Source organism: Myotis davidii, unplaced genomic scaffold, assembly GCF_000327345.1.
Source record: "Myotis davidii unplaced genomic scaffold, ASM32734v1 scaffold379, whole genome shotgun sequence".
NCBI lineage: Eukaryota > Metazoa > Chordata > Mammalia > Chiroptera > Vespertilionidae > Myotis > Myotis davidii.
The window spans coordinates 2,105,698-2,123,673 of NW_006290553.1; the positions used below are offsets into that span (position 1 = coordinate 2,105,698).

General features: G+C 44.6%; 1 protein-coding gene across 1 annotated transcript in view; it reads left to right on the forward strand.

The window, feature by feature from the left end:
- Positions 1-336: 336 nt before the first annotated feature.
- LOC102770671 (chromosome unknown open reading frame, human C3orf52) overlaps positions 337-17,976 on the forward strand; it is a 30,657-nt gene continuing 13,017 nt past the window's right edge. The window contains exons 1-3 of the mRNA XM_006763610.2: positions 337-917; positions 7,038-7,167; positions 14,988-15,115. Coding sequence (XP_006763673.2) covers positions 393-917; positions 7,038-7,167; positions 14,988-15,115 — 783 coding nt within the window. The 5' untranslated portion in view covers positions 337-392. The remainder of the gene's footprint in view (positions 918-7,037; positions 7,168-14,987; positions 15,116-17,976) is intronic.

The window sequence follows — 17,976 nt, forward strand, 5'->3', positions numbered from 1 at the left end:
CACTCAGCCACACCAGCTGGGCATAATAGCCAATGTTTATGAATATCTGCTGTCAGTCACTGTTCTGAGTATTTTTCTGACATCCGCTCTCTTAACCAGGGCAACAACTCCATTTGGTAGGCACTGATGTTATGCCAACTTTCCAGGTGAGGAAACTGGCACCGAGAGGTGATGCCCCAGGTCTCACAGAGAGGAGCCTGTGAGAGGGGTTGACTGGGGCAGTCTGGCCCCAAAGCCAGCTGTCCCCTCCCTACACCACTGATGCTGCCTCTGCCAGCCCCTGGGCTTGTGGAAGGAAGCAGCTGTTCCTGTGTATTGCTAGCCATCTTCATCTGATCAGAACCTGGCTGTATGCGGGCAGCAAGAGCTGCTTCAGATTATTTGTTGACAAAATGAATGAACTTTTGCTAGGCGGCGAAAGCTGGGTCAAATCCCAGAAACAGACAGCTCCTGGGGGCGGAAACCCAACTTTCTCCCATTGCACAGCGCTGCCAGGCCATCCCTGCCCATCCCTGCCACAGTGGCCAGCCAGCCAGGCCCTCCTGCTTCGTGTCTGCACGAACAGGGAAAGGAGCGCGGGCAGCGCCCTGAACAAACCAGAAAAACAGCCTTCCCCTGCCCTTGGCCCCGCCCGCCGCCCGAGGTCTCCCTCTCCCAGCCCCGCCCTCCACCCACGGGGGAGCAGAGCGAGCCACCCGGGAGGCAGCTTTGGACTCTGCACCCTGGGGTGGGGTGTGTGCCGCCTGCTTCCCGGCGGGCTTAGTCCTCCTCTGCCGTCCATGGAAGGGGCCAGGACCCCATCGCCCGGAGACCAGCTGGAGCTCTCGGTGCTCGAGGGGCAGCCGGACGAGCAGACGCCTCTCAATGGAGCCGCTCAGGTTGTCCCTTTCTCGGCCGAGGAGCCCCGTCCAGCCCCGGTAAGGCCTCCTTGGCGCCCGCGACATCGCCCGAGCGCGCTGGGATCCGGGCTCCCCGCCAGGACCCGAGCCGGGCTCCTCTGAGACGGGTTTCCAGGCCGCTCTCCGGCGCCACCGACAATGGGTGCGGGTGGTGCGCGATGGGAAGCCCTCAGGGGGGTGGACCCCGGAATGAGCCCAAGGCCCCTCGATGCCCCCCGGTCCCCACGCAACTTCGAAGAATCCCACCTAGGAGGTGTGTGGCTCCTCTCTTCCGAGAGAGAATCCCCAGAGAAAGAGATGGTTTTCAAAAAAGTCCTGTAACTTTTAGTTGTGTTTTGTTTTGTTTTTCTCAAATAGAACTAGAGCGATAGATGGCGTCTTCTCCTTTTCTCCAGAACCTCCTTGACTCCCTCCTTACTACCTTGCTGCTTCCTCCCACGTCCTCCCCACCGCCCACCCAGCCTGGCCCACAGCCCCTACACACACACTTGCTAGCCTTCCTCAGTGTGGCCACTTGATTTCACAGCAAGAGAGATGGGGAGAGTGGGAAAAGCATCAAGAACAAGAAGGGCTAGGGGTTGGAGGTGGGGTATAAACTTGCCCTGCTTGGTGGAAGGAAAATAATTTCAAAGGTTTTGTCCTAAAGAACTAGACTGCGCCTCATTTGCTTCGGCTTTATTTCAATCTCCAAGGAAGTCCTTGGTAATGTTTTGGCTGAACTCCCCTGATTCAGCCCTCGCTGCGGGGGGAACATTATTCATGCTCATCAAACGCTTGTAAAACAACAGACACTTGGGATTCCCAGCCATGTACCTTGTGATTAACCTTAAGACTCGCTTGAGTTTTACTGGCTACGTGGAACTCCCCATGCCTATGGTTCCATCCTGGTATTTCTACTCTGCTCCTCCACTCCCACTCTGGCTGCCCAACTGTTGAGTTCAGGGATAAGCAGGACATTCAAAAGGTGAAAGCATTGTCTTTGCTTCCACACTGCTCCCTAGAAATACTGTAAAGTCTGCTTTCACAGTTGCCTATAGGTACCTGGGAGAGTATTGGGTACCTTATGTTTGAGCACCACTGGAGAAGGGAAGTTGGAGGAAGATGGTCTAATCCTGTGCCCATGGCCACAGCGGTGGGCGTGCTGCGTCAGTCCAAGGAAGTGTCAGGAATGGGAACTGGGAATACTTGCCTCATATTAGATAGATAGACCCAGGACAGCCCGAAGACTTCATGGTTTGGGACTGAGTCCAGAGATCTGAGTTCTGGCGACTGCTTCAAAGCCAAAGGATGTGTCCTGGGGCAAAGCGCTGAGGTCTGTTTTCCCAGCTCTCCCGGTATGGTAATGTAATGTGGCTAACCCGGCTTCTCCCCAGGCCTGGCTGTGCCTTGGTGAAAACAGTGAGTGGAAGAAAATGCCAAACATATGTAGGGTACGCTGTATCGGTATTTTAGCATTGTTTAGCACCTCCCAATACAGATTGCGCTTTCATGTTGTAATTCAGTAATTTTCAGCCCTTTTCATCTCATGACACACATACTAGTTACTAAGATTCTATAGCACACCAAAAAATACATATTTTGCCGATCTAACAAAAAAGTATAATTTTAATTCATTCACACCAGATGTCTATTGTGTTCACTATTGTCAAGTTTTAGTTTGACCATCTAAGGGGAAAGAGGTGAGTGCCCCTGACTAAATAATCAGATATTGCATGTTTTCAAAATTTTTGCAGCACACCAGTGTGCCTGCTGCAGCACACAGGTTGAAATCGCTGTACTACTAACTTCTCTGGACTCAGGTATATATACAGATAGCCTAGACTTCCTTGTGAATTTACTTTGTAGGTCACCAAATGGGAAACAAGTGGTGAGTGACATAATGGCATGAAGGTGAGGGGTTACATGAGCACTTGGAGGACATTCTAGAAATGCATGAATGGGGAAAAAACTTTTTATAAAGGGAAAAAAATAGAAAAAAGCCCTTATCTAACCTTTCTCTTTGGTTCTATAGAATAAGGTTGAAGTGTATTTTAAATGGAAAAATCAATTAATATAGAATTCTTTAAAGTGTTGTGTAGCACAAGCACAAGATTCAGACGTTTAAGAATTTTGTGTGTGGTCTCCTTAAACTATATGTTGAGATTTCTAATTTTTTAAAAATATATTTTTATTGATTTCAGAGAGGAAGGGAGAAAGAGAGAGAGAGAGAGAAACTCAATGATGAGCATCATTGATTGGTTGCCTCTTGCATGCCCCACACCATCGATCAAGCCCACATCCTGAGCGTGTACCCTCACTGGGGATTGAATTGTGACCTTCTGGTCTATAGATTGATGCTCAAACATTGACACACTGGCCAGGCTCCATGCTGGTTTTTTTTATTTGTTTTACACAGCTAGATATATACCAACATATAATTTAAATATGTAAATATAATATATGACTTATACTCTTATGTGTAACAACTTAAGTTACATATTACTAATTTCAGTCAGTTCATAAATTTACAGAGGTTTATTTAAGAATTAGGTAGCATATTTGGAATGATGGAATTGCAGGTAGATGGACAGAGGGGTGAGAAGTAGGGAACAGTTTTAGATAATTGGGAAGAAGCCATTCCACTTCATGGATATTTTTCTAGGTTGAGCTGAGAGAGTATCAAAGGTGGTGGAGAGAACGTATTTCCCGTTCTTGTTCTGGGTTTGGGGCTATAAGGGAAAGGAATATAAGTCATTGAACTTCACTTTGTCTGCCAGCACTATAAACATGGCAATATGGTTGGGTCAAAAATGAAAAAGAAATTATGGGTAATGGAGTGAGACCGGTTTTCTTTTATGGCTCATTACACAAGCTCTGACCTGTTTCCAAATACAAGTTACAGAAACATTTTAAGAAATAAAAACATCATCATCGTCATCATAAAAATCCACTACATTGATCGTTTTGAGGCAGGCAAGAGTTTATATAAATAGGCTAGCTGAAAATTAGCCCCATTGCAATGAGTGTTTCAGAATTTAGGACAAGAATCAACTGGCTCCTTTGTGCTTGGATCAGCAAGTGGATTAAATCCCACAATGAAAATCATAAAATTCAGTTTCCTGCATGCTAGATGTCCCTAGATCTATGTAATATCTGCCTCTGACTCAGCCAGAGAAGAAAAGCTTTTTGTACCAAAGCGAGAGGTAGCCTAGCCATTATTGAAGGACTCTGTGTCATGTATTTGGATTCTTTTATCTGAAGAGGGATGTGACTGCCTGAGGAATGTCCAGAGGAAAACCACACACATTCTTGAGCCATTTAGTGCCATCATAGACTGTAAGGTGCAGTTTGCAAAAATCTCCAAGGCACCTTGCAGAAGAACCTGCCTGTGGCCTCTCCTCATGGCCTAACGTTTGGACAAGAGAGGACAAGGAAGCCAGTGAAAGAGGCAGTACATCTCCGTGATCGGGTTTTGAGGGGAGACTCGGATAGCACAGGTAGTGCACACCTCCTACATCGGAGACTGTCCACCCTCAGGGCACAGTGGGCTCTCCTGGGGACACTTCCGAAAAATACTAATTCCTGGGTTGGTTCTAAAGAACAGACAGCTGGGAAGCACTGCACTCTAGTTTTGGGTCAGGAGTGGCTAACAGGCTTTTTTGTATTGACTTTAAGTCTGTGAAGATTAGTCATGCCAGGGGTAGTGGGCTCTGCCTCGGGGCTGATGACAGACAGGTTCGGGGGCCAGGCTGAGGGATGGAAGCTTCGGGCTGGACAGGAGAGGCATTTCTTATAGGTGAGGGCTGTGTAATTCTGAGCTGACTTCTCCCAGGAAGTCACAGAACTGTGGTCTCAAACCACCAGGGGTCTAGGTTTACCACCTCCAAGGGACAGCACAAGTGAAGGGGCAAGAAATCAAGGCGGTGCACTGAGGCGCATTCTGTGACTCACTGGAGACTCGGGACCATTCTGCACTCATCTTGATGGTCCCAGCTGCCCCTTGTCTCAGCACTAAAATGGTCCGTGTCTGGGGGGCTCTGTAAACAGGAAGATATGTTTCTGTGTCCTGAACAGTTAAAGGTTCCTTGTACTGGGACTTCCCCCCAACGGGCCTTATCGAGCCCTTGCCTTTGGTGACTTTGGAGCAGTTCTCCGCCGCCGTCAGGTGGAGATGAGATGTGGCTTTGTCCCTGGACTCCAGAGACACCCCGAGAGTGTTTTCATCTGTTCAGATAGTCCCAGGGCATCTATTGCTCCCTCACCCTTGATCTGTAGAGCCAGCGTAGAGTGCACTTGGGTGCTCCAAAGAGTGACCTCCACTCTAGAATTTCTCAAGGTACATTCTTAACATTTTTGGAGCCCTCTGCAACTCGGCAACACATTATGAAATGCCTGTTACCTGTATGAGGCACAAGAGTGGGACGCAAAAACAGGGAAGTTTAAGAGCCACCCTTCCCTTGATGTGGTTTCACTTTACTTAGGAAGATAAGGCCAGTATCTGTTTATATTTGAACATGTAGCCAGGAAGGGCAGCAGCAGGTGAGCTGCGTGGACAGGTGAGCTTCGTGGACTGGGGCATCTCTCCATGGGTGCGGTGGTGGGGAGGCCTCCACCAGGAGAGATCTGGCCTGGCCCCTGAGGAGTGGGGGCGGCTTCAGACCAGTGGTCTCAACCCTGGCAAAACAATTGGTTCACTTTGGGAGGGTGAAAGTCATAAGCTGGGGCATGCCCCCACCTCCCTACACCCTGGTCCCCTAGGTCCGGGTAGGGCCTAGGTCTGTGTAGTTTAAATTCCTTATCAGGTGATTCTGATGTGCCGCCAGGCTTGGCAACCACTCATTGAGAACGTGTGAACTATAGTGGACACACAGTTTCCTTTTCTGGTGGCCACCACCAAAATCCTGATGGGGGAGATCTGAACAAGGTGTCAGTCAGTTTGAGAGCGAGCCTCTGGAGGTGCTGCAGCTGCTTGTGGGGCAGCGGGACACGCAATCATGATTATGCCCATGTGTTCAGGTCCTAATGTTTGTTAGCAAGTGCTTCATGCACATGATTTCTAGTTTTCACAGCAGCCCCTAAAAATAGATTTATTATTTATGTTTTACAGTTGAGGACATTGGGGCTGGGAGCTTTAGTAGCTTGCTGATGGTCACCGGACTTTAAGTGGTATAACTGGGATTCCGATACAGAAACATACTTTCCCCTGTCATATTCCATTGTTTCCCATGCTGTCCATGTGGGAATTACTGGTGGCCCAGTGGGAGAAGAGCCAGGGGACCTTTTAGGGGCAGGTGGCAGTGCTGGGAGTGGGGGAGTCTGGCTCGCTCATAACCTGGAGCTCTGCACAGTGACACGGGGCGGCTGTGGACGAAAGGGAGAGCACATCAGCTGTGCAGTGACACAGAGAGGGGTTCGTCCTGACCAATCTCTCTGAGCTGCATCTTTGAAGTGGGCTAAAGCCTCCCTTGCAGGGCTGTTAGGATGAAGAGAAATGGTATTGGCTGTAATTATTTTACTTGGCCCCACTCTGTGCCTCACTATGCCCATTACAGCTTTATTTCCTGGTGTCTCTTCCATCCTTCCCTTCATTTCCCTTCTCAGGTCCTTATTACCTAGTCTGGGTCACAGCAGTAGCCTTTTAGGTTTTTTTGTTGTGTCCACTCTATACTATACATGACCTTATTTTGAAACTTTCATTCAGCTTTGTGTTCCAGAATCTTCAACAGGTCCCCAGTACACCCCAATTAAGTACAAACTGCTCTGGCCGCATTCAGAACCCTCTCAAATATTCTTCAGCCTTTCACTCTTTCTAATTTTAACTCTCATTACTTGCCCCTGAAACCCAGAAATCAATCAGCAGGCTCTTGGCCACTTCCATTATGAATCAATACCAGGGATACTCTTTTGTGGCTTTGAAGAACTTTTCTGTCCACCCTTCAACATCCTGCCGGTTGCCCACCCTCAGAGCCCCCAGGGCATTTCTTACTAACTTTTCTGTGAAGTCCCATTCCACCCCTTTGTAAACTTGACTCAGTAGACTGTACCCCGGTGAGGTCAGAATCCCGCTGCCTTCGCTTCTGTGTCACTGGCCCATACTAAGTATTCAAACATGCTTGTTGAAACCAAAGGACTAACTCACAATCTCCCTCTGCTTTCCAGGCTGAACGGAAAAGCCCTTGGAGCGCCTGTAATAGGACTTTGTGTGGAAAGTGTAAACTGTGGATGGCCATCGCCTTTATTTTCGTAGGTTTCATTGTAGTGATCATCATAAGCTTATGTCTTATTGGAGGTAAGAGGATTTACACATGACATTTTAAGAAAACTTGTTTAATGCTTATGACTTACACTGAAATGGTATATGTACTCATTACTATTTCATTATTTATAATTTGAATTTAAAACTGGTGTGGAATGTGTTATACGGGTGGGAGAAATACATGATTCTTGTTTTGTTGTTTGTTTATAAGCTCCGGAAGTAGTATGGAAACCACTGTTTTACTTTAAACTCTGCCCATTGGATCTTGAAGATTTCTTACATTTTTAACTTACTTAAGCACTGATTGAGATATTTTTGTATCTCTAAACCTGTTTGTTGACTTTTTTCTTATAGTTTGTTTAGTAAAAATAATTATTGTACTTCACCTTATATAGCTGGTATATGCTTATCATGATAAAATAATGAATAGTGCATTTGAGAGTTTTAAAAACTTGAACCATGTACCTGTAAGCTGTCATTATTTGAGCTTATTTTGGACATAACAATATTGTATTTATGTTGTATGTATGTACAAAACGAAAACATGATGCTAACTGTATGTTTTACCTAATTATCTCATTTTAAAATTATTTATCATGAATATAAAAAATAATGTGAGATCAGATTTTTATTTGTAGTCTTGTGGCCTACTCTTTAGGATTCTAATGTATTTTGAGATCATTTTTCCAATTTATTATAAAATTATTTATGAACATTTAAAAAACTTTTAAATTGAGGTATAATTGACATATCTATTAGTTTCAGGTGTACAACATCATGATTCAATATTTATATACATTATGAAATGATTACCACAATAAGTTTAGAAGCCTCTTTTTTTAAATGACTGCATCGGGTAGTCTTCCACACCATTTTAAAGTCTTGTAGGTAGTTTCCAATTTTTTATGATTATCAGTATTAAGATTTTTATGATGCATAAAAATAGCACCCTCTGGTGGGCAAACATTTCAATTCAAAACAGGAGAGAAGAAAACTGTTTTTAGTTGTATGTGGGAGTGATTGTAGGGTGAGGGAACTCTCTGGAGCTGGGGTACTCTTTTTTTGTTTATTTATTTATTTATTTAAATTTATTTATTTTGGAAGGGAGGAAGAAAGACAGAAACTAATATGAGAGACATCAAATGGTTGTCTCTTGCTGAATCCCCGACCAGGGCCCTGGATTAAGCTGGCGAGCTGGGATACTCTTGAGGGTAATTCAGTCCCATGAGGATTTGGGTTGAGTCAGGCTCTCCAGAGCAAACCGAGTCAGAGAATGAGCACAAGAAAGGAAACCCCTGGGTCTCTCTGGAGGGTGTCCTGGGAATTCTCCTCAGGAACTGCATTTGCCATTCACCTCCAGCTCTTCCCCCTCCCAATCCTTTCAGGTCCTTTCCCAAACTGGTATGGCCCCTGAAGGAATAGGAAAACATCGATAGCATGTGCCAACTTCACATTGACAACAGTGTCAACGTGAGGCACTGCGTTTACTTACTTAGGACATTCTTGAGATGGGACAGATCATTCTTTGAGGCAATAGGCTGGTTTTGAGGTGGGGAGAAGTTAATAAGAGGTGTTACACCTCTTCCATCATGCTAAGGACAATTGTTTTTGTGTGAGCATTGATACTCCCTCTTCCCATCAACTCCCACGTGTGGATGTGGAAACTATAGTTGAGTCACACAGCCTGGTCCTATCACAATTAGCTGATGCCATCCTAAAAGTCGACAGATTTGTCTGTTGGCATCTGGGGCCCAAAACAAAGGATGATGCAACCGGGGTAGATGTTTAACATCCGGGATTCTAAAGTGCAAGACTCAAGAGCTGTCTTCCATCCCCAAAAGTTATCTGGTCCCTTCAGCCCATAAAGAGCAATCTGCAGAGGAAGGGGTTCTATTTCCCTCATCAGCTTCTCAGGGGACAGCCAAGTTCATAGGATGGTATTCAGGAAAGAACTTTTTAACACTGTAGTGCAAACTTCATTTCCCATTTTAGAAAATTGTATTCTTAAAATGTTAATGCTGTAAGAGATTTTCAAGCTTTTACTATTTTTTTTGTTAAATCAGAGAAATACTTTTATTTTACTTGGCACGTCAGGGGGTTGGGCCTGTGGGAGATAGACAGCGGAGTTGCAATAAGTGCAAAGGGGTGGGACAGGGCTCCCCTTTGTGAGTCTCAGCCTCACCCTCAGCAGCTCTGCGGGCACTCTGGGATGACAATCTGCAAAGATCAGCCATTGCCTAACTGCCAAGCCCATTGATAGGAATCAAATACTTGTAGAATTTCTGAGCCCTCTGTGGAAGATGCTGCTGTCCGGGGAAATGGCATTGTCTAGAGCAGCCGTGGGCAAACTACGGCCCGCGCGGCCCGGATCCGCCCATTTGAAATGAATAAAACTAAAGAAAAAAAAAAAGACCGTACCCTTTTATGTAATGATGTTTACTTTGAATTTATATTAGTTCACACAAACACTCCATCCATGCTTTTGTTCCAGCCCTCCGGTCCAATTTAAGAACCCATTGTGGCCCTCGAATCAAAGAGTTTGCCCACCCCTGGTCTAGAGGGTCAAGGGCTGTACCTGTGCCATCCAAGTTCACTAGGAAGTGAGGTTCATCGGGAACTACATTTGCTATTCTCCTCTCTCTTCCCTTCCTCTCAACTCCGGAATCTCATGTCTTAGGGCTCTGTAGTTCTCAGAGTGAGGCTCTGTGGCAGAGGTGTTAGTAACTATGGAGTTGGAGTGGACACAGCAAAGGGTGACTAGTTGGGGGAAGAGACAATGGAGTACCGAGGTTGAGGCACTGGGTAGGGAGGTGGATCTTGTTACTGACATTGTTAAGAATCCCAGCAGAGCAACCTATGGTCGTTTTATTATTGATTCTCTGAAAATTGTGCACCCTTTATTGTCTGCACCTGGGGTGGGCTCTCCTGCCACTCTACCTGTGGCATGCCATTGAAGTAATTGTAAATTCAGGGTCATGGTTCAGCTAAGACACTGAGCTGGGGCTGCGTGCACACTGCAAAAAGAGAAGACAGCACTCTCACAGGCTCACTGTAGACAATGAGATCATTTTAAATGAAAAGTGTTATGAACAGGGCCCAGGGAATCCTATTGAATTCACAGGTCTTTAGGAAAAAGGTTAGTAATGGATTCTCTCCTCCCTAAGGAATGAGCAATTCCTTGGTGTGAAGAGTAAAGGGGAAAAAAAAAACCTTCCCTGCTCTCAAAGACATCTTTTTGGATAATTTGGAGAATCAGTTAAGCATTCTCAAGGGTTCTACTTTCTCTGCTAATTTGCCACAACCAGGGAGAAGAGAGATGGGAGTAACACCTTTCTAATGAAACTTTTCTTGGTTTGGGAAAAATATTTAAAATGTTATGAAAACCAAACTGTGACAAATAAATGGATGCTTAGAAATATGATTTAAAGGTGATTAGATTTAATACTCTAGGGATCCTTATGTGATACCCCACAGCATTATGGATTTCTATCTGACCCCTGTGCTCTCTAACATCCAGGTTTCAGTGAGTAGGGACGCTATGGTACCAACATATAAGCGGGGACTTTCCAAGTGATGCTGTATTGAGTGGGTTTATTTTACCTGTGAGTTGGGAAAAAGAGCTCCATTTTATGATATTACAAGGTCTTGACAATGCTCCCTGGTGTTGGATGAGTCATGGGAAAATCCCAGGAGACAGCATTAGGAAACTCCAAGTACCAAGGCCCTTGGGGGTAGGAACATAATAGCAGGCCTAGTACTTTGAAATTTCTTGGCAATTTTCACCTGTTCCTCTTTCCTTCAAGTTGCATATATTTATCCACCTTCCCAAGACTGACCCCTTCACCTGTGTTCTCCATAGAATCCTTGCCAGTTGGTTCTGACCTGTGGACCTTCAGAATGATCCATTTCTCTCTAAGCTTCCTCAGGCTCTTCTCAACTTGGGCCTCTTCCAATGTGCTAGCACCATCTCTCCTTCAAAGTAATCTTCCACTAGAATCTTGTCACTTCACTTGGGTGTTTTTTCTCTTTCTATTCTTTCATTGGCAAACTTCTAGAAAGAGTGGTCTACATTCAGATTTGTCTCCTGTGTATCCCTAAACCACTTGTATCCTTTGGCTCCAAATTGTTCTTCCCAAGGTCACCACAATTGTTTGATCATGAAACCCAATGAATGGCCTGCCTCCCATCCCCTGACCTATTTTCAGCCTTCAGCTCTGTTAGCTGTGTTGTACTCTTCTGGGTCTACAGAACTCTTGGATTTTAGGTCTCCTGCTCTTCCTGCCTTTGGCCTTCACATGTGGTGCCTGAAGCTTGTTTTCAGCTGTCTTACTTTTCACATTCTTTATTCTTTCCCTTGAGGAGCCCACCATGCATTTGCCTAAATTTAGGCCAATTCTTCAACACACTAGGCCTGTTTCCACACGGGTAAAATATAAGTGATTCTGAATCTGAGTCTGCAAATGTACTCAACCCTACTTTTTACTAGCTCAGTTGACTGAACAAATTATGCTTTTTCTCTAAGCCTCAATGTTTTTATTTTAATTTTTTTTTATTAATCCTCACCCTAGGATATTTTTCCCATTGAATTTTAGAGAGAGTGGAAGTGAGGGAGGGAGAGAGAGAGAGAGAGAGAGAGAGAGAGAGAGAGAGAGACATTGATCATTGATACGGAGAGACACATGGATTGGTTGTCTCCCTCAAATGCCCCAATTGTCATTAACCTGCAACCCAGGTACATGCTCTTGATCTGGAATCACACCCATGACCCTTTTGGTGCACAGACAGACACTCTATCCACCGAGACACACCAACCAGGGCTCAATGTCTTTATTTTAAAATGAAAACATTAATGTTTAACTCATAGGGTGATTTGAGAATTGCATAAGGAAATATCTACAAGTATTATCCATGTGTCTGTACATAATGCTGTACATAGTAGCCATTAGTCTTACTGTTACTTGATATTTTGGAACATTTTTTATTTCTTCTTCTCTTCCATATCTAGGTAATGACCAAGTTTTGTCAGTCATTCCTTAGTTGTATCTTGATAGCAACTTCCATCATTAACTACCCAGTTACTACAAGGCACCATGCTTCATACTTTATGAGTGTTGGTTTACATCTTTAACATCACCTACAATGTATATGTTGATATTTCTGTTGCAGAAACAGCTTCAGAGTTCATTTAAGTGACTTGCTTAGATCACATGGCTAATGAATAGCTGAGCTGGGATTCAAACTAAATCTGGTTACCTTTAAAGTCAGCTCTATTTCCACTATCCTGGGTTTTCTCTTTCCTTTCTTCCCTCCTTCCTTTTCCCCTTCCTTCCTTGTACTTCCCACTGCTGTCAATCAAAATCTCTCTCTCCCAATCTACTGGCCTCTCTGCCTCCATTCTCTCTTGGTTCCCTTTCATCTGATCCATCATCATGCGATTTACCTCCACCTCCTTCCTAGGAGACATTTAACAAGCTCCATTACCTCCTGCAGACACCTCTCTGCTGCCTCATTGCTAATATTCCAACCAAAGAGCTGGTTTTGTGTACCTGCAATTGTACTTTATATGTTTTAAGCTTTAAAACAAAACAAAACAAACAAAAAACCCTCATAGTTTTCTCTACATGGAAAGTGCTGCCCAGATGAAGTCTCATTAATAATGTACAAGCTTTGCTGACTGGGTAAAACCATTGCTATTGTTATGTTAACAAACATCTATTTATCCAGGTCTTGGGACAGATTCATTATTCGATGATACAAGTTAAATATAGGTCATTAGAACTATTATTATTGGAAATGTCTTTCCAAATGGCATCTCTTCTCAGGGCCCTTGAGTTCAACAGTTATGTGAATTCTGTATCCACCCCCTGGCACCCTTTTCCTTTCCCAGGCACTGATATCTACTTTGGAAATGTGCACGGTGGGTGTAGAGCTCAAAGATATCCACTGCAGCATTATTTATAGCAGTGGAAATCTGAAAACACTAAAAGATGTAAGAAAATGAGCAAGCCAGTTATGAACATTATGCAGCTATTAAAATAATCTTTGCAAAGAATTTCAAACACATGGGGAATGGCTTTCGATATGTTAACAGCAACAACAACAAAAGAATGAAGACAAATAACCAATGGCAGTAGCAAAAACATAAGCAGGCTACAAGTGACCTTTTCACTAAGATCCCAACATATAATATAAAATAAGGGGAAAACCCCTTTTTATTACAGAATTTATCAATATCTTGATTTGCTACAGATTCCTGTACGTTGCAAGTTTTCTGCTATTGTGAGACAAAATAATGTAATGAGCGACTTACAACAAATAAAGATGCATGGGTAATTTCCTGTGTTTGGGGTCCCCAAGATCTACCACTAGATTCAGTGAGTGCTGGGAGGACTCACAGACTCAGCATGTAGTTGTGGAGATGACTATGATTTATTACAGCAAAAGGATATAAAGTAAAGTGCAGGAGAAGCAAGTGTCCAAGAGTCCTCTCCTGGTGCAGTCCCATAGGACACACTTCATTCTTCTAACAGTGAGTTGTGTCAACAAGCTGTGAAATCTTTCCACTAGGGAAGTTCATTTGAGACTCAGTGCCCAGGGTTTTATTGGGGTTGGTCACATAGGCAGCCTCTGTCTGGCCCTATTAACATTCCAGACTCTCCAAAGGAAAGATATTCATGGTAAGCCGCGTTGTTTGTACAAAGAGTTGAGGCACAGTGAGCCACACTTATCAGCGAATGGTGGGAACTCTCTGAAACCTAAGTTCCCAGAGGCCAGCACACCAGACTTGAGTAGCTGGGCCTTTCTAAGCTGGCAGTCTCAGCTGCTCTGTCAGCTCTTCTCTGCACATTCCCTTGCTCCTCATGTCTCACCTTACCAGACTGTCTCAGGGAGTAAGTCCCAGAATTCTTCCTTCTTTTCATGCACCCTCCCATCAGAAATACTGAATTGGTTCCACTGGGGTCTTTCCAAAGTCCAGTTACAGAGGCTGATTATGTTATTTTTAAAGCTTGGAAATTGAGAAAAAAGTCTACGGAAAGTTCCACCCACCTACACCTTTCTCAGGGTCAGAGAGGTGGTCTGTGCGTGGGCTCAGATGGTGAGGCTGAGGCAGAATTAGGAGCATAATTAGTACCGTGAGTCCTACTTCTAGGTCCTGGCTCCTCACTTTGTGTGTTTTTCCTCTAGCTCTGACTGCATAAAAATCAGTTAGCTCAGTCATTAGAGCACAAGCAGCCACACAGAACTCATTGTCCTGTACACCCCGGGGCTCTGAGTGCAGTTTGGTTTTCCTTTTGCAAACAGAGTGTGTCAACATTCCTATCCTGTGAGACGTGTTCACGGGTGATGACTTCATGCCCATGTCTCCCTGGGAGATTTCAAGACATGGGCTCACATGCTCATATTCGAGTCCCGCTCTGTTCTGGTGCATGATGATTCCTTTGGCCACTCTCTGTCCCCATCACCCATTGTTCGTCCCCCTGTCCTGACTGTCCCCCGGCATCTGCCTTGACACCTGTGTACATAGCTAAGTTGCAGGTTCAGTTTAACAAAAGAAATTCACGTTCTTCCCACTCCATCTCGCTGGCCCTTTGGCCCTTCCTTCAGTCTGTATTCAATGGAAGCTGAGATCCCTATGGCATAAAACAAACAAATAACATGTTTATCATTATTCGGTTTTACCAAGAGGGGAAAGCATTTCTGTTCATACTTGCTTACTTTTCCCAGGCTTTATCCTTGATGAGTGCTCATTGTTTCATTTTGTTTGTCTTGAAAGTGTAGCAGCCAATGAATAAGTTTATTACTTTATGCATATGTGATTTTTACCTTTTATTTCCATCTTCCACTCTTTTTAGTAACTTACATCGATGAAGATGAAAATGAAATACTTGAGTTATCATCAAATAAAACATTCTTGGTCATGCTAAAGATTCCAGAGGAGTGTGTTACTGAAAAGGAATTGCCTCACCTGCTCACGAAAAGGGTAATGGGACTTTATGCATTGTTTACTGAGTTCAAACAATTAGAATGTGGATTCTGCTACAACAGTAGCCATAGAGCCACAGAGTAAGTAGCTTCAAGCTTGGATATTTTTGGTCTGAATTTTGGTAGAAACAGACACTTGTAAATGGACTTTCTGTAGTGCAAAACCAGAGGGAAGAACCTTGGCCTCCAGCTAGAGGGAGGATAAAGCTTTGTTTTTTTTCACTCTGCTCTTATATTTGATTTAATTGTATTTTATTGAGGGTCTGTGATCTGCTAGACCATATGCCAAGTGCCAGGGCTACAACCTGTGTGCTGTTAGTGGGGGCTCACAGCCCAAGTAGAGGAAGCAACTAAATAGATATTGCAAAAACGGTTGAGATGCATATAGGATGTTTTACGACCACAAAGTCGCGGGCGGGGGGAGGGGGGGGGACATCTAGACTACTGAGGTGGAGATGGAGACTTGGGAGGCCTCCTGAAGGAGGAGATTCTTGGGATGAGGGTCTGCACAGCAGTGTACTGTGGCCTCCACATGCTGTGGTGAGGACTTGCAGAGGTGAAGCTTAACAGGAGGGCAGTTTTCCTACTCTTGGGTAAAGCACTAAAAGATTTAAATCTGCAGGTTGACAGGGTAACTTTCATTTTCACCTTTCTGTGTAATGGTGAAAAAACACTGCAGTGGAGTACAGTGAGAAGCATTGCGGTAGGCCAGATGAGACAGGGAGCCTTGAACTAGGTGATGTCAGGGGGAAGAAGGAAGATTTAAGTGAGATTTAAGAGGTCTTCTCATTCAATAAGGCTTAATGGCGGGTTGGGTGTGGGAGTGAGGGAGAGTGTGAATGTGGCCCTGTGGGTGACTGTGGCATGATTTATGGAGTGGGAAGTTGAGGAGAATGAGCCCTCTGTGAAATACGGGTGCTCTGCAGCCAGACCAGGAGGGTTGGTTGGGACAATCCTGGTCATCCTGTCAAAGACAGGGTGGTTCACAGCGGGACCCAAAAGTTTTGATAGGAAAATCCAAGCAAGGCCAGCCTGCTGTCCCTTACACTCTTCTTTGCAGCGGTAGGTCGAATGCGGCTTCTACCACAGCTCCTACAGGAGGTGCTTCCACCTCAGTCACCCTGGAGTCAGCTCTGAGCCCCCAGGGGATAACCTCGATTGCTCCTTTGATCACAGGAGTTTGTGCTCTGGGAAGATGATCTTGGGTTTCCCTTCCTCCTTCTTTTCCTTGCTTATATCTCCTCTGCGGTGCCCATTTCCTCCCGTCCTTCCAGCTGCCTCCGGAGCAAGCTGCAGACTGAAGAGCCTCTTGCTGCTTTCCTCGTGGTTGCTTTTTAAATTGAGGGTTTGCATTTGATGAGCAAAAATGAAATGAATCAGCAACCACACATGTCACCTATTACAGGCTGCACTCTCTATGTCAAAGGGAAATGGACATAGTTAATCATTCACTTGAGACCCATATCTGTCACTCTGTGGGTGTTTTCAGCTGATCACTGTGTCGTGGCAAAGGAACTGAGGGTGCTTTCTGAGCCAAGGTCACAGGCCTCTGAGCCGGGTTCTTCTCTAGTCAATGAGAATCACTGAGTTCTCCCTGTATACCCACAGGTGCATATGAGATGCATAGAAAGAAAGAACCTCGTAAAATATTTTTAAAAAATTGTCTGACTTGCAGATGATAAAAAGTGCAGTGAAGTGAAAAGATTCCCCCCCCGCCCCCCAATATGGTTTTCCAATCAAATATGTTCAGGATTAAAAATGAGGAACTTGGAGATATCACTTTTATTGTCAGGTCGAGAATCTCCCTTTCTCCCATTAGGCCAGCTTCCAAAGTTTCTGGAGAAGGAAGGTCAGTGGGCGTGTATATCGGAATGCTATGTCCTCTCCTTTGCTTTATTGTCTTGCATTTGTGAACACAGCTGTCCTAGACCCTCTCATATCTCACCTCCTGAGTGCTGTCTTAGGGTTGGGGCCATTTCTCTGCTAAAGTCAGCCCATTAGCTATGTGCATGTGCTGGATGCAGGAGTTAGCATGGCACCTATGATAATATAGGAGAAGGAATTTCTCTTGTTCTGGAAGCTGTTTTCTATTTAGCCACTAAAGCCTGACTCTGATAATCAGCTCACTAGGCTCCTAGCTCAGTCTGCACCCAGCCTCATAGGCCAAGTATGGGAGGCACCAGAACTAGGGGTGAGGAGCAGCCCCCCATTTTTCTGGGGGTGGGGGTTTAGCCTAAAGTAGATAGTGTGGTTAACAGCTCCCAAATATATAAATATGTCCTAATTATAGCAGGGGACTATACCACCTAAAAGAACCTTCCAGTGGACACTAAGAGTGATCTAGTGTACCACTCCATCTCTTAAAATTTTAACTTGAATTTTTTCTGAAAGCCTCCTATGTACAAAACACAGTGGGTGGGGAGTGAGGGCGGAGGGTGGGGCGGGAACTGGGAGGAGGGGAGTTATGAGGGGAAAAAAGAGGAACAAATGTAATAATCTGAACAATAAAGATTTTATTTAAAAAAATAAATAAGTACATAAAAAAGGAAAAATAAAAGATATTATGAAAAACAAAAAAAACAAAAACAAACAAACAAAAAACACTTTGAAATTCTACTATAACATTAAATTCACATCAAATCTGAGTATAGGGACAGCCTATATGCTCCAGAACCAATGCAGTATTTTCAAAGTATAAAGATACAAGCTTATCACCCTGGCCCTTGTGGCTCAGTTGGTTGGGTATCATCCCGTGTAAGGGTTCCAGGCTCCATTCCCAGTAGGGGGCATGCAGAAGGCAGCTAATGGATGATGCTTCTCTCTCATCGATGTTTCTCTCAGTCACTATCCCTTCCTGTC